This window comes from Tachypleus tridentatus, chromosome 7, assembly GCF_004210375.1.
Source record: "Tachypleus tridentatus isolate NWPU-2018 chromosome 7, ASM421037v1, whole genome shotgun sequence".
NCBI classification, from domain to species: domain Eukaryota; kingdom Metazoa; phylum Arthropoda; class Merostomata; order Xiphosura; family Limulidae; genus Tachypleus; species Tachypleus tridentatus.
In genome coordinates, this window is record NC_134831.1 from 99,555,970 (window position 1) to 99,571,152 (window position 15,183).

General features: G+C 32.8%; 1 protein-coding gene across 8 annotated transcripts in view; it reads left to right on the top strand.

Moving 5' to 3' along the window:
• Window positions 1-15,183, top strand: part of LOC143256281 (syntaxin-like) — a 154,912-nt gene that overhangs the window by 93,506 nt on the left and 46,223 nt on the right. For all 8 annotated transcript variants that reach the window (XR_013031225.1, XR_013031226.1, XM_076513323.1 and 5 more), the window contains exons 4-7: window positions 4,765-4,839; window positions 10,770-10,846; window positions 11,472-11,580; window positions 12,421-12,494. Coding sequence is in view for 6 of the 8 variants with exons in the window: in XM_076513323.1 (XP_076369438.1) it covers window positions 4,765-4,839; window positions 10,770-10,846; window positions 11,472-11,580; window positions 12,421-12,494 (335 nt within the window). In the remaining 2 variants the exon portion in view is untranslated. The remainder of the gene's footprint in view (window positions 1-4,764; window positions 4,840-10,769; window positions 10,847-11,471; window positions 11,581-12,420; window positions 12,495-15,183) is intronic.

The window sequence follows — 15,183 nt, forward strand, 5'->3', positions numbered from 1 at the left end:
ATTTGGAAGAATCCCATGGGGTTTTATTTTTGTTTTGTTTTAAATTTTCCAGCCAAATAACCGGAAGAAGCAAGTTCTTATAACACGACGCTTGCTCGTTGCGAGACGTAATATAAAATCTCTTAATGCGTCTGCCCTAATCCTAACATAGGTGTAATCTAAAATCCCAATATATCTGCCCTAATCCTAACATACTGCGTAATATTTCTGGTGTTTGTGTTACTAGTCTAGATACAAGTTTCTTACATGTCATAATACAGATGTTATACAACCATATTTTTATGTAAATACAAAGTCTCTGGTTGCTCTAGATCTCTAAAACATAAACTTCATAAAGATAAAACTTTATACATGTTAAATAGATAGAAAAGTATTCGTCTGTAATACAATCTGTATGAGCATTACGAAATTCTTTAAAATCAAAAACAATTTCAGTAACATTTCCTTTGCACAAGGTAATCCGTATTTTATTATTTTTTCAGAGCTGCCAAAATGTATAGCAATGTTGTCTAGAAGACTTGGCTAAAATGAGCTATGTCTACACAGTTTCTAGTTTTGCATTCTTTATTTTATATATTATTGTGAACATTTATTTCTTATGTATATGGATTTAAGAGTAAGAATCAAAATTTTCTAAGTTGTTCGAACCTTATAAGATATTATTGGAATTAAGGCCGAAAATGTCGTTAACCATCGAGGTGCCCAACTGATGAATATGTCTATTTCAATTATTGTTTTGTTTTTTACATTTCATGCTCTTAAACAGACCGGTACAGCAACTGTAATGTTAACATGCAGTTCCTATCTTATCACGTTTCTTTCTTTAATCAGAAATTAGTTGTAAATCTTCATGTGGTGGCTATCTCTCAAAAGTAAGACGTTTATGAAAGATCAAATGAGATATGACAAACACTATAATCAAGCTGAAAAACTCATCTGATGACAAGTATTATTTTAATGATTCATCGTCAAAAACCAACACTCAAGTATCTGTATAAGCCTAAACACTAGACGTCATAAAACTTCCTGTTTCTTTCGATGCCATTATATTGGTAATCTATATCAATGCAAGATTCAGTAAAGTTTTACAGGCGTAAACATCTCACCTTTTGAAAGACACGGATGCGACACACTACAGCTATTCAACTTATCGATATATCTTTCTTTGAGGACGTCGCTGGGTTGATTTACATTGTCAGACAACAGGAGATTAGAAGAAAAAGTTGCTATTTTCCACATAAAAGGAATGCCAAAATTTTACATCCAGTATGGCGGAATAATCTAAAGGTAAAAATCACTATTTGATATCAGTGCAAAGCCTCCGTACTTAATATAAATGTCAGGCTCAGTTCCTGTTTCGAACGTTGGATTCCGTGTCCATCATTCAACTCTTCTGGAACTGTTTTTGATAATTTATAGCCGACCTACAAAATGACGTAAGTATCAGGATGTGAGACTTCTTTGTTAAACAGATCATTATTTACCATAAGAAAGGAACGTCTGATGTTATTGTAATCTGTAGAAGTACTGGCCGACCGTTTTTAACTTTTCACTTTCATGAACCTGGCACGGCCTGGTGGTCAGGGAGATTGACTCGCAATCTGTTGGTCGCAGGCTAGAGTACCATTACTAACTGCCCTTCCTCTAGTCTATCACTTCAATGCCCCTTGCTAGTACAGCGTAAGCCTACGTATTTACAATGCTAAAATCAAGGGTTCGATTCCCCTTCTGTGGGCTCAGTAGATAGCCCGATGTGGCTTTGCTATAAGAAAACATCCTATCACTTTAAAGTTGGGGAGGGCTGGTGCTGATAACCCTCGAGTAACTTAGCGATCACTTTAAAGTTGGGGAGGGCTGGTGCTGATAACCTTCGAGTAACTTAGCGATCACTTTAAAGTTGGGGAGGGCTGGTGCTGATAACCCTCAAGTAACTTAGCGCGAACTTCAACGAAACTAATGAAACAAAACCAGCTTCACTACGTTTGTTTGTGTTTTTGAATTTCGCGTAAAGCTACACGAGGGCTATCTGTGCTAGGCCTTCCCTAATATAGCAGTGTAAGACTAGAGGGAAGGCAGCTAGTTATCACCACCCATCACCAATTATCAGGCTACTTTTTTACCCACGAATAGTGGGATTGATTGTAACATTATAACGCCCCAGGATTGAAAAGGTAAGCATGTTTAGTGGAACGGAAATTCGAACTTGCGACCCTCGGATTACGAGTCGAGTGCCTTAGCCACCTGGTTATACCGGGGCACCATTTTCATTCGGTACGAGTTGTCGTTTACTGTATCGACTGTCTTCACTCGCTATCAACCGTATTTAATCTCCAAGTTACGTTCGATTCTTCTTATTTGTTGTGTTAAAATCACGTTCTTTTCTGTGTCTACGTTATTATTATTCAGAACACTAGCTTTAATTCTATAGGTACTGATATACAAAGGATCTCCGAATATAGGTACTGATATACAGAGGATCTCCGAATATAGGTACTGATATACAGAGGATCTCCGAATATAGGTACCGATATACAGAGGATCTCCGAATGTAGGTACCGATATACAGAGGATCTCCGAATGTAGGTACCGATATACAGAGGATCTCCGATATACAGAGGATCTCCGAATGTAGGTACCGATATACAGAGGATCTCCGATATACAGAGGATTGTAGGTACCGATATACAGAGGATAATGTAGGTACAGAGGATCTCCGAATGTAGGTACCGATATACAGAGGATCTCCGGTTGTAGGTACCGATGTACAGAGGATCTCCGGTTGTAGGTACCGATGTACAGAGGATCTCTGGTTGTAGGTACCGATGTACAGAGGATCTCTGGTTGTAGGTACCGATGTACAGAGGATCTCTGGTTGTAGGTACCGATGTACAGAGGATCTCTGGTTGTAGGTACCGATGTACAGAGGATCTCCGGTTGTAGGTACCGATGTACAGAGGATCTCTGGTTATAGGTACCGATGTACAGAGGATCTCTGATTATTCGTGATGTTAAACTTGAAAGAATATTTTCATCTGTTGTCATCATGTTGTAACGGCGAAACTGTTGAGGTTTTTCGTTTTTCTTTCGTCCTTGTTTGTTTATTTCTTGATTAGTTATTTTTACCAACCAAACGTGCATTAGTTTACAGGTGTCAGTAAATACGGTCTCTTCCATAGAAAGAAAGAAATTATAAGTTTCGTTTTAAAGATAGCTTAAGAGCCGTGGAAAATACGTGTACTACTGGTATTTCAGTCCCCACGTGGGACAGAGATAATTCATAGGATTTACAACACTAAAATGAGGGGTTCGATTTCCCATGGTAAACAAAGCAGATATCTCGATGTGGCGCTGGTATTTCAAGTGAGTCAGTGTGCTTAGTAAACTTATATTCCACGAAAAACAATATTTGAGGTGGCTATCATGGAAAGTTGAACGATAGTGGGCTGGACCATCTGTCATAAAAGACAAGTCACAGTGAAGACTTCCAATCATTGTTTAGAAATATCGTAAATGCTCTACGGATATTAATGCCCATAATGCTCCGCGTGATCAGTCATAGTATTTACATCTGTCATTGTAGTCTACGCAGTACTGTTTAGTACTTATAATGATTTTCTGTTTTATTGAAGGAAGTTACAACTCCGAAACATTTTGTGTAACAAAGAAAACCTCCTCAGCGCCAGGTGGCGCTATGTGAGCGAGGTATTAAAATAATCTGAACTTTTTCAAAAATTTCAATTTTTGTGTAATTTTTTTTATTTGCTACGTTTCGGTTGCATGCCCTTCCAAGCTCGACAGGGGTATACAAAATGTAGCGAATACAACATTTGTCTTCTAGTTTTAAAATGTAGCTAATACAACATTTGTTACAAAATGTAGCTAATACAACATTTGTCTTCTAGTTTTTCTTTCAACATTTTCCCAAGTCTTGCGTGGTTTGTTTTTACAATTACATATTTTATAGTAAGAAAAATATGGTTTCAGAAAAGCCGGCATGGCCAGATCGTTAGGGCGCTTAGCTCATAATCTGAGGATCTCGGGTTTGAATCCAAGTCACACCAAACATGCTCGCCCTTTCAGCCGTGGGGGCGTTATAATGTGCGCTCAGTCCCATTATTCGTTGGTAAAACCGTAGCCCAAGTGTTGGCGGTTGGTGGTGATGACTAGCTGCCTTTCCTCTACTCTTACACTACTAAATTCTTGACAAAGAGAAATCCAGAAATGTATCTCCAGAACGGCTAGTGTGGGTATAATTACTTATTGATAATCAGAGAACAACCTATTGACCTTCCTGCGTCTTCAGATTAACAGAGTTTGCAACTGACCGTTGCTGGGCACGTCTTAGGGACGAGACATGTGTCCGGCACCAGGGTTGCACCTGTTTGTTTTTGAATTTCGCGAAAAACTATAGGAGAGCTATCTGCGCTGGCCATCCCAAATTTAAAAACAAACAGGTATGATATTTATCAAGTACACAGCTTTTTAAAAACGTGTATGTATAAATACAGCTTTTCACAACTGAAGCGACAGTTTTTATCACTGTCTCGTCAGATAACTCACATGAATAATACTAATTGCCGAAACTCATCATTGTTGAATCTCCAAAGAAAGTAAAGCGTTCTATTTATTGTATCGTGTGTATTATAGGAATAATAAAAACACTTGTTTAAAAAGACTTTATACAGTTTGTGTCAGGATAAATGGAATCAATCTACTAATAAAAGAACTTTTGGTAAAACCTTGTTTTTTGTTTTTTTATAAAAGAAGTGAAGGAAGAGTTGGAAGACTTAATGGCGGACATCAAGAAAATGGCCAACAAGGCTCGAACCATGTTAAAAAGTAAGTGTCCTCAATCATTACTTTATGGATTATGTCGTTCACTAACAGTAAATCCTGTCGTCAATCATTACTTTATGGATTATGTCGTTCACTAACAGTAAATCCTGTCGTCAATCAGTACTTTATGGATTATGTCGTTCACTAACAGTAAATCCTGTCGTCAATCAGTACTTTATGGATTATGTCGTTCACTAACAGTAAATCCTGTCCTCAATCATTACTTTATGGATCACGTGGTTCACTAACAGTAAATCCTGTCCTCAATCATAACTTTATGGATCATGTGGTTCACTAACAGTAAATCCTGTCCTCAATCATTACTTTATGGATCATGTGGTTCACTAACAGTAAATTCTGTCCTCAATCATTACTTTATGGATCAAGTGGTTCACTAACAGTAAATCCTGTCCTTAATCATTACTTTATGGATCATGTGGTTCACTAACAGTAAATCCTGCCCTCAATCATTACCTTATGGATCATGTTGTTCACTAACAGTAAATCCTGCCCTCAATCATTACCTTATGGATCATGTTGTTCACTAACAGTAAATCCTGTCCTCAATCATCACTTTATGGATCACGTGGTTCACTAATAGGAAATCCTGTCCTCAATCATCACTTTATGGATCATGTGGTTTACTAACAGTAAATCCTGTTCTCAATCATTACTTTATGGATCATGTTGCTACTTTGACACTGCTTTAGACAGTTTAGTGTGTAATGATAGCTCTTGCTACTTTGACTGCTTTAGTTAGCTCAGTGTGTAATGATAGCTGTTTGTACATTGATTGCTTCACTTAGCTCAGTGTGTAATGATAGTTGTTGGTAATTTAGTTCGGTGTGTAATGATAGCTGTTGGTACTTCAGTTAGTTTAGTGTGTAATGATACCTGTTGCTATTTTGACTGCTTTAAACAGTTTAGTGTGTAATGATAGCTGTTGTTCCTTTAGTTCGATGTGTAATGATACCTGTTGGTACTTTGACTGCTTTAGTTAGTTCGGTGTGTAATGATACCTGTTGGTACTTTGACTACTTTAGTTAGTTCGGTGTGTAATAATAGCTCTTGGTACTTCAGTTAGTTTAGTGTGTAATGATACCTGTTGCATATTTTGACTGCTTTAAACAGTTTAGTGTGTAATGATAGCTGTTGTTCCTTTAGTTCGGTGTGTAATGATAGCTCTTGGTACTTTGACTGCTTTATTTAGTTCGGTGTGTAATGATACCTCTATGTACTTTGATTGCTTTAGTTAGTTCAGTTTGTAATGATAGCCCTTCGTACATTAATTGCTTCAGTTAGCTCAGTGTGTAATGATAGTTGTTGGTAATTTAGTTCGGTGTGTAATGACAGCTGTTGGTACTTTGCTTTATTTAGTTCAGTGTGCAATGATAGCTGTTGGTACTTTGATTGCTTTAGTTAGTTCATTGTGTAATGATAGTTGTTGGTAATTTAGTTCGGTGTGTAATGATAGCTGTTGGTACTTCAGTTAGTTTAGTGTGTAATGATACCTGTTGCTATTTTGACTGCTTTAAACAGTTTAGTGTGTAATGATAGCTGTTGGTACTTTGCTTTATTTAGTTCAGTGTGCAATGATAGCTGTTGGTACTTTGATTGCTTTAGTTAGTTCATTGTGTAATGATACCTTTTGGTACTTTGACTGCTTTAGTTATTCAGTGTGTAATGATACCTTTTGGGACTTTGACTGCTTCAGTTTGTTCAGTGTGTAATGATACCTTTTGGGACTTTGACTGCTTCAGTTAGTTCAGTGTGTAATGATACGTTTTGGAACTTTGACTGCTTTACTTAGTTCAGTGTGTAATGATACCTTTTGGTACTTTGACTGCTTCAGTTAGTTCTTTCTGCAATGATACGTTTTGGTACTTTGACGGCTTCAGTTAGTTCAGTGTGTTATGATATCTTTTGGTACTTTGACTGCTTCAGTTATTCAGTGTGTAATGATACCTTTTGGGACTTTGACTGCTTCAGTTTGTTCAGTGTGTAATGATACCTTTTGGGACTTTGACTGCTTCAGTTTGTTCAGTGTGTAATGATACCTTTTGGGACTTTGACTGCTTTACTTAGTTCAGTGTGTAATGATACGTTTTGGAACTTTGACTGCTTTACTTAGTTCAGTGTGTAATGATACTTTTGGAACTTTGACTGCTTTACTTAGTTCAGTGTGTAATGATACCTGTTGGTACTTTTACTGCTTCAGTTAGTTCTTTGTGTAATGATACCTTTTGGTACTTTGTCTTCTTCAGTTAGTTCAGTGTGTAATGATACATTTTGGTACTTTGACTGCTTCAGTTAGTTCAGTGTATAATGATACATTCTGGTACTTTGACTGCTTCAGTTAGTTCAGTGTGTAATGATACATTCTGGTACTTTGACTGCTTCAGTTAGTTCAGTGTGTAATGATACATTTGGGTACTTTGACTGCTTCAGTTTGTTCAGTGTGTAATGAAACCTTTTGGGACTTTGACTGCTTCAGTTAGTTCAGTGTGTAATGATACATTTTGGTACTTTGACTGCTTCAGTTTGTTCAGTGTGTAATGATACCTTTTGGGACTTTGACTGCTTCAGTTAGTTCAGTGTGTAATGATACGTTTTGGAACTTTGACTGCTTCAGTTAGTTCAGTGTGTAATGATAGCTGTTGGTACTTTGGCTGCTTTTGTTAGTTCATTGTGTAATGATACCTGTTGGTACTTTGGCTGCTTTTGTTAGTTCATTGTGTAATGATACCTGTTGGTACTTTGGCTGCTTTTGTTAGTTCATTGTGTAATGATACCTGTTGGTACTCTGGCTGCATTAGTTAGTTCAGTTTGTAATGATACTTGTTGGTACTTTGACTGCTTCAGTTAGTTCAGTGTGTAATGATAGCTGTTGGTACTTTGACTGCTTTAGTTAGTTCAGTGTGTAATGATAGCTATTGGTACTTTCACTGCTTCAGTTAGTTCTTTGTGTAATGATACCTTTTGGTACTTTGTCTTCTTCAGTTAGTTCAGTGTGTAATGATACCTTTTGGTACTTTGACTGCTTTAGTTAGTTCAGTGTGTAATGATACCTTTTGGTACTTTGTCTGCTTCAGTTAGTTCAGTGTGTAATGATACCTTTTGGTACTTTGACTGCTTTAGTTAGTTCAGTGTGTAATGATAGCTATTGGTACTTTCACTGCTTCAGTTAGTTCTTTGTGTAATGATACCTTTTGGTGCTTTGACTGCTTCAGTTAGTTATTTGTGTGATGATACCTTTTGGTACTTTGACTGCTTCAGTTAGTTCAGTGTGTAATGATACCTTTTGGTACTTTGACTTCTTCAGTTAGTTCAGTGTGTAATCATATCTTTTGATACTTTGACTGCTTCAGCTACTTCAGTGTGTAATGATATCTTTTGGTACATTGACTCTTTCAGTTATTTCAGTGTGAAATGATACCTTTTGTTACTTTGACTGCTTTAGTTAGTTCAGTGTGTAATGACACCTTTTGGTACTTTGACTCCTTCAGTTAGTTCAGTGTGCAATGATACCTTTTGGTACTTTGACTGCTTCAGTTAGTTCAGTGTGTAATGATAGCTATTGGTACTTTGACTGCTTCAGTTAGTTCTTTGTGTAATGATACCTTTTGGTACTTTGTCTTCAGTTAGTTCAATGTGTTATGATAGCTGTTGGTACTTTGACTGCTTCAGTTAGTTCTTTGTGTAATGATACCTTTTGGTACTTTGTCTTCTTCAGTTAGTTCAATGTGTTATGATAGCTGTTGGTACTTTGACTGCTTTTGTTAGTTCAGTGTGTAATGATACCTCTTGGTACACTGACTGCTTTTGTTAGTTGAGTATGTAATGATGCCTGTTGGTATTCTGACTGCTTTTGTTAGTTGAGTGTGTAATGATGCCTGTTGGTACTCTGACTGCTTTAGTTAGATCAGTGTGTAATGATAGCTGTTGGTACTTTGACATCTTTAGTTAGTTCAATGTGTTATGATAGCTGTTGGTACTTTGATTGCTTTAGTTAGTTCAGTGTGTAATGATGCCTTTTGGTATGTTGACTGATTCAGTTAGTTCCTTGTGTGATGATACCTTTTGGTACTTTGACTGCTTCAATTAGTTCAGTGTGTAATGATACTTGTTGCTACATTGGCGGCTTTAGTTAGTTCAGTGTGTAATGACAGCTTTTGGTACATTGTCTGCTTTTGTTAGTTCAGTGTGTAATAATAGCTGTTGGTACTTTAGTTAGTTCATTGTGTAATGATACCTGTTGGTACTTTGGCTGCTTTTGTTAGTTTGGTGTGTAATGAAACCTGTTGCTACTTTGACTGCTTTAGAGAGATTAGTGTGTAATTATAGCTGTTGGTACTTTAGTTCGGTGTATAATGGTCGCTGTTGGTACTTTAGTTCGGTGTGTAATGATAGCTGTTGGTACTTTAGTTAGTTCAGTGTGTAATGATAGCTTTTGGCACTTTGGTCTAATTAGTTCAATGTGTAATGGTAGCTGTTGGCACTTTGACTATTTTAGTTAGTTCGGTGTGTAATGATACCTTTTGGTACTTTGACTGCTTCACTTAGTTCTTTGTGTGATGATACGCTTTGGTAATTTGACGGCTTCAGTTAGTTCATTGTGTAATGATACCTTTTGGTACTTTGACTGCTTTAGTTAGTTCACTGTGTAATGATACCTTTTGGTACTTTGACTGCTTTAGTTAGTTCACTGTGTAATGATACCTTTTGGTACTTTGACTGCTTCAGTTAGTTTTTTTTGTAATGATAAGTTTTGGTACTTTAGTTAGTTTGGTACTAGCTGTTGGCTTTAGTTTGGTGTGTGATGGTAGCTTTGGCACTTTGGTGTAATTAGTTAGTTCACTGTTAGTTCAGTGTGTAATGATACCTGTTGGTACTTTGAGTGCTTTAGTTAGTTCGGTGTGTAATGATACCTGTTGGTACTTTGAGTGCTTTAGTTAGTTCAGTGTGTAATGATAGCTGTTGGTACTTTGACTGCTTCAGTTAGTTCTTTCTGTAATGATACGTTTTAGTACTTTGACAGCTTTAGTTAGTTCAGTGTGTAATGATAGCTGTTGGTACTTTGACGGTGTGTGATGGTAGCTTTTGGCACTTTGGTCTAATTAGTTCAATGTGTAATGGTAGCTGTTGGCACTTTGACTACTTTAGTTAATTCGGTGTGTAATGATACCTTTTGGTACTTTGACTGCTTCAGTTAGTTCATTGTGTAATGATACCTTTTGGTACTTTGACTGCTTCAGTTAGTTCTTTCTGTAATGATAAGTTTTGGTACTTTGACAGCTTTAGTTAGTTCAGTGTGTAATGATAGCTGTTGGTACTTTGACTGCTTTAGTTAGTTCAGTGTGTAATGATAGCTGTTGGTACTTTGACTGCTTTAGTTAGTTCAGTGTGTAATGATAAGTTTTGGTACTTTGACAGCTTTAGTTAGTTCAGTGTGTAATGATAGCTTTTGGTACTTTAGTTAGTTCAGTGTGTAATGATAGCTGTTGGTACTTTAGTTTGGTGTGTAATGATAGATCTTGGTACTTTGACAGTGTGTGATGGTAGCTTTTGGCACTTTGGTCTAATTAGTTCAATGTGTAATGGTAACTGTTGGCACTTTGACTACTTTAGTTAGCTCGGTGTGTAATGATACCTGTTGGTACTTTGAATGCTTTAGTTAGTTCGGTGTGTAATGATAGCTGTTTGTACTTTGATTTGCATGCTCTTAATCAGGTTTAAAAATATATATTTTGCCTTGTTCTGCAATTGGTGTGAAATGTGTCTGGTTTTTCTTTTGTTCCGTAAAGTGCATACATATTACGTCAGATTATTACATAACTTACTAAAGTACATATGTCGTGTGTCTTTATTTGAGTTAATTGAAATTAATCTCAAATGCTGGTGGCATTTTTTTAAATTTTTTTTTTTTTTTTCAGTGATGGAACATCGTATAGAACAAGATGAACAGACCGGCGATAGTTCTCAAGCTGATCTGAGAATTCGGAAGACACAGGTAACTGAAACAATAGCAAATGTTCATTAGGCTTAGTAACGAATAGTCATTCTGTATAATTTCCCAAAGTTATTGCTTGGAATATCACTACTGAACCCATCTTTTTCAGTTATTGTTTGAGTTTCTTTGTCAGTACTTTTTCTTAGTTTAGTTTTGTGTTTTACGCAACGTTTCTTAACTCGCCCTCTAGTAATCTTAATATTCATAATGTATAATTAAATAAATTGTAATAAGAATTTTTTAGTTGTTTCAGAAAAAATAACAACTGGTAAATGCGTAGATGCCAAATGAACAGTGACATTTGGTAGTAGTAGTAGTAGTACAATTTGATATTCTGTGTTAGGGTTAGTGAACAACAATATTCTATTCCTGAATAAAAAATAATAATGTTTGATTGTGCTTATAAATATGATTAATATAAATTAAATTTATGCGCATGCTTGTTGTAAAATATTACAAATTATCTTGAATGGTATATTTAAATTTTTGTATCGGATAAAAGAAACGATCGTAGTTTTGGTTTATATCATCCTTGTTTGTTTGAAAAGTTTACATGACTAATAAATAGTAAAAGCTTTGGTTATTTTGTCAAATATAATTGATAAAATATTTTTTCTTCTTCCAGCATACCACACTTTCAAGAAAGTTTGTAGAGATTATGACACACTATAATAAAACCCAAACCGATTACAGGGAAAGATGCAAGGACCGTATTCAACGGCAGTTAGAAATAAGTAAATGAACTAAATCATTAGTAACTGTGTCCCCTACGATAACTGGTTTTCACCGTTTTATTAGAACTGTATATAGAAGAGGGAAAAAAAACATTAAAAAATTAAAGTTTGGAAGTCATATCACTGTATTTCTAAGGTAATTCACATACATTCTAAAACATTTTAATGAGTAATAGCCTAACCTCCGAAACGTGTAACAGTTCTATAAATGTAATTAAAAATGTTGTTTTCATTAAAACTCAGAAAATTACATTAACGTAATGTGGTATGAACAAATTTCAGACTTTAGGTAAACCAGCTACAAGGTTCATAGGTTGTATTTGGGTTTCTCCTCTGTTGCTAGTATCTCGTGCTAGCAATATATTCAACGTAAATTAAAGACGTTCATAAATTTTCAAGGAAGGAGGTAAGCAGTTCAAAAGTTGCAGACGTAAGTGTTTTTGGGAACGAGAGTATTCTGTAGGGATATCCGCCATTCGTTCGAGCTATAACATTTACTGAACTCAAAACTTTGTTCTTACTCCAAATGATTATGGCACCCTTGATGGTAGTCACCATGTTTATCTTATCCACTAAGTTAACGTCAAATCGGTAAAGCGTTGTTTTCTTTTAGTATTTTAGGGTAATAAATTATCGTCCAATAATATTTGAATCAGTCTTTAAGTATAGTAGTTTTATGTAACTACTCTAAGTTAAATACACTAGGACTAAACACTTTGTAAATTGAACCATTAAACATCGAAGTGCAAGTGACTACAACGATTATAAAGAAACAGTTGTAATATTAAAATGTTTCTGGTAATTGAAAACTGATTATTGCACGTTGTTTGTTGTTTGCAGCTGGACGAACCACTACGGATGATGAACTGGAAGAAATGTTAGAGAGCGATAATCCAGCAATCTTCACCCAAGGGGTAAAATGGGGAATTTTTTTATTTGTCTAAATGGGTAGTAGAAAAAAAAAGCTATCATTTTCAGTATTACTTCTCGCCTTGCTATATATGTACTCTCTGATTTGTTACAATGGCTCGTAAAGCACCTGGTCTAGCATGGCCAGGTGGTTAAGGCACTGACTCGTAATCCGAGGGTCGCGGGTTCGAATCTCTCTCGCACCGAACATGCTCGCCCTTTCAAGCGTGGGGGCGTTATAATGTGATGGTAAATCCCGCTATTCGTTGATTAAAGAGTAATTCAAGAGTTGGCAGTGGGTGGTGATGACTAGCTGCCTTCCCTCTAGTCTTACACTACTAAATTAGGGACGACTAGCTTTGCGCAAAATTCAAAAACAAACCATAAAGCACCTAGTGTCTTTTGTTTGAACTCTTAAACACAGAATTTTAACCTTTTTTATTATTATTCTATCTAACCTGTTTTTTCCATAGTTATTTTTAAGTGTTTTACATTCAAGAAAGTTGTCAGTGAAAGATAAGTTTTAAAATGTGTTTCACTAGGTTTACAAACAAACAAACAAGTAATATATAATATATATTGCTTTGTTTTAACAGTTAAAGTATTTTAAATATATAATATATATTGCTTTGTTTTAACAGTTAAAGTATTTTAAATATATAATATATATTGCTTTGTTTTAACAGTTAAAGTATTTTAAATATATAATATATATTGCTTTGTTTTAACAGTTAAAGTATTTTAAATATATAATATATATTGCTTTGTTTTAACAGTTAAAGTATTTTAAATATATAATATATATTGCTTTGTTTTAACAGTTAAAGTATTTTAAATATATAATATATATTGCTTTGTTTTAACAGTTAAAGTATTTTAAATATATAATATATATTGCTTTGTTTTAACAGTTAAAGTATTTTAAATATATAATATATATTGCTTTGCTTTTTTTAACAGTTAAAGTATTTTAAATATATAATATATATTGCTTTGTTTTAACAGTTAAAGTATTTTAAATATATAATATATATTGCTTTGTTTTAACAGTTAAAGCTATTTTAAATATATAATATATATTGCTTTGTTTTAACAGTTAAAGTATTTTAAATATATAATATATATTGCTTTGTTTTAACAGTTAAAGTATTTTAAATATATAATATATATTGCTTTGTTTTAACAGTTAAAGTATTTTAAATATATAATATATATTGCTTTGTTTTAACAGTTAAAGTATTTTAAATATATAATATATATTGCTTTGTTTTAACAGTTAAAGTATTTTAAATATATAATATATATATTGCTTTGTTTTTACAGTTAAAGTATTTTAAATATATAATATATATTGCTTTGTTTTAACAGTTAAAGCTATTTTAAATATATAATATATATTGCTTTGTTTTTAACAGTTAAAGTATTTTAAATATATAATATATATTGCTTTGTTTTAACAGTTAAAGTATTTTAAATATATAATATATATTGCTTTGTTTTAACAGTTAAAGTATTTTAAATATATAATATATATTGCTTTGTTTTAACAGTTAAAGTATTTTAAATATATAATATATATTGCTTTGTTTTAACAGTTAAAGTATTTTAAATATATAATATATATTGCTTTGTTTTAACAGTTAAAGTATTTTAAATATATAATATATATTGCTTTGTTTTAACAGTTAAAGTATTTTAAATATATAATATATATTGCTTTGTTTTAACAGTTAAAGTATTTTAAATATATAATATATATTGCTTTGTTTTAACAGTTAAAGTATTTTAAATATATAATATATATTGCTTTGTTTTAACAGTTAAAGTATTTTAAATATATAATATATATTGCTTTGTTTTAACAGTTAAAGTATTTTAAATATATAATATATATTGCTTTGTTTTAACAGTTAAAGTATTTTAAATATATAATATATATTGCTTTGTTTTAACAGTTAAAGTATTTTAAATATATAATATATATTGCTTTGTTTTAACAGTTAAAGTATTTTAAATATATAATATATATTGCTTTGTTTTAACAGTTAAAGTATTTTAAATATATAATATATATTGCTTTGTTTTAACAGTTAAAGTATTTTAAATATATAATATATATTGCTTTGTTTTAACAGTTAAAGTATTTTAAATATATAATATATATTGCTTTGTTTTAACAGTTAAAGTATTTTAAATATATAATATATATTGCTTTGTTTTAACAGTTAAAGTATTTTAAATATATAATATATATTGCTTTGTTTTAACAGTTAAAGTATTTTAAATATATAATATATATTGCTTTGTTTTAACAGTTAAAGTATTTTAAATATATAATATATATTGCTTTGTTTTAACAGTTAAAGTATTTTAAATATATAATATATATTGCTTTGTTTTAACAGTTAAAGTATTTTAAATATATAATATATATTGCTTTGTTTTAACAGTTAAAGTATTTTAAATATATAATATATATTGCTTTGTTTTAACAGTTAAAGTATTTTAAATATATAATATATATTGCTTTGTTTTAACAGTTAAAGTATTTTAAATATATAATATATATTGCTTTGTTTTAACAGTTAAAGTATTTTAAATATATAATATATATTGCTTTGTTTTAACAGTTAAAGTATTTTAAATATATAATATATATTGCTTTGTTTTAACAGTTAAAGTATTTTAAATATA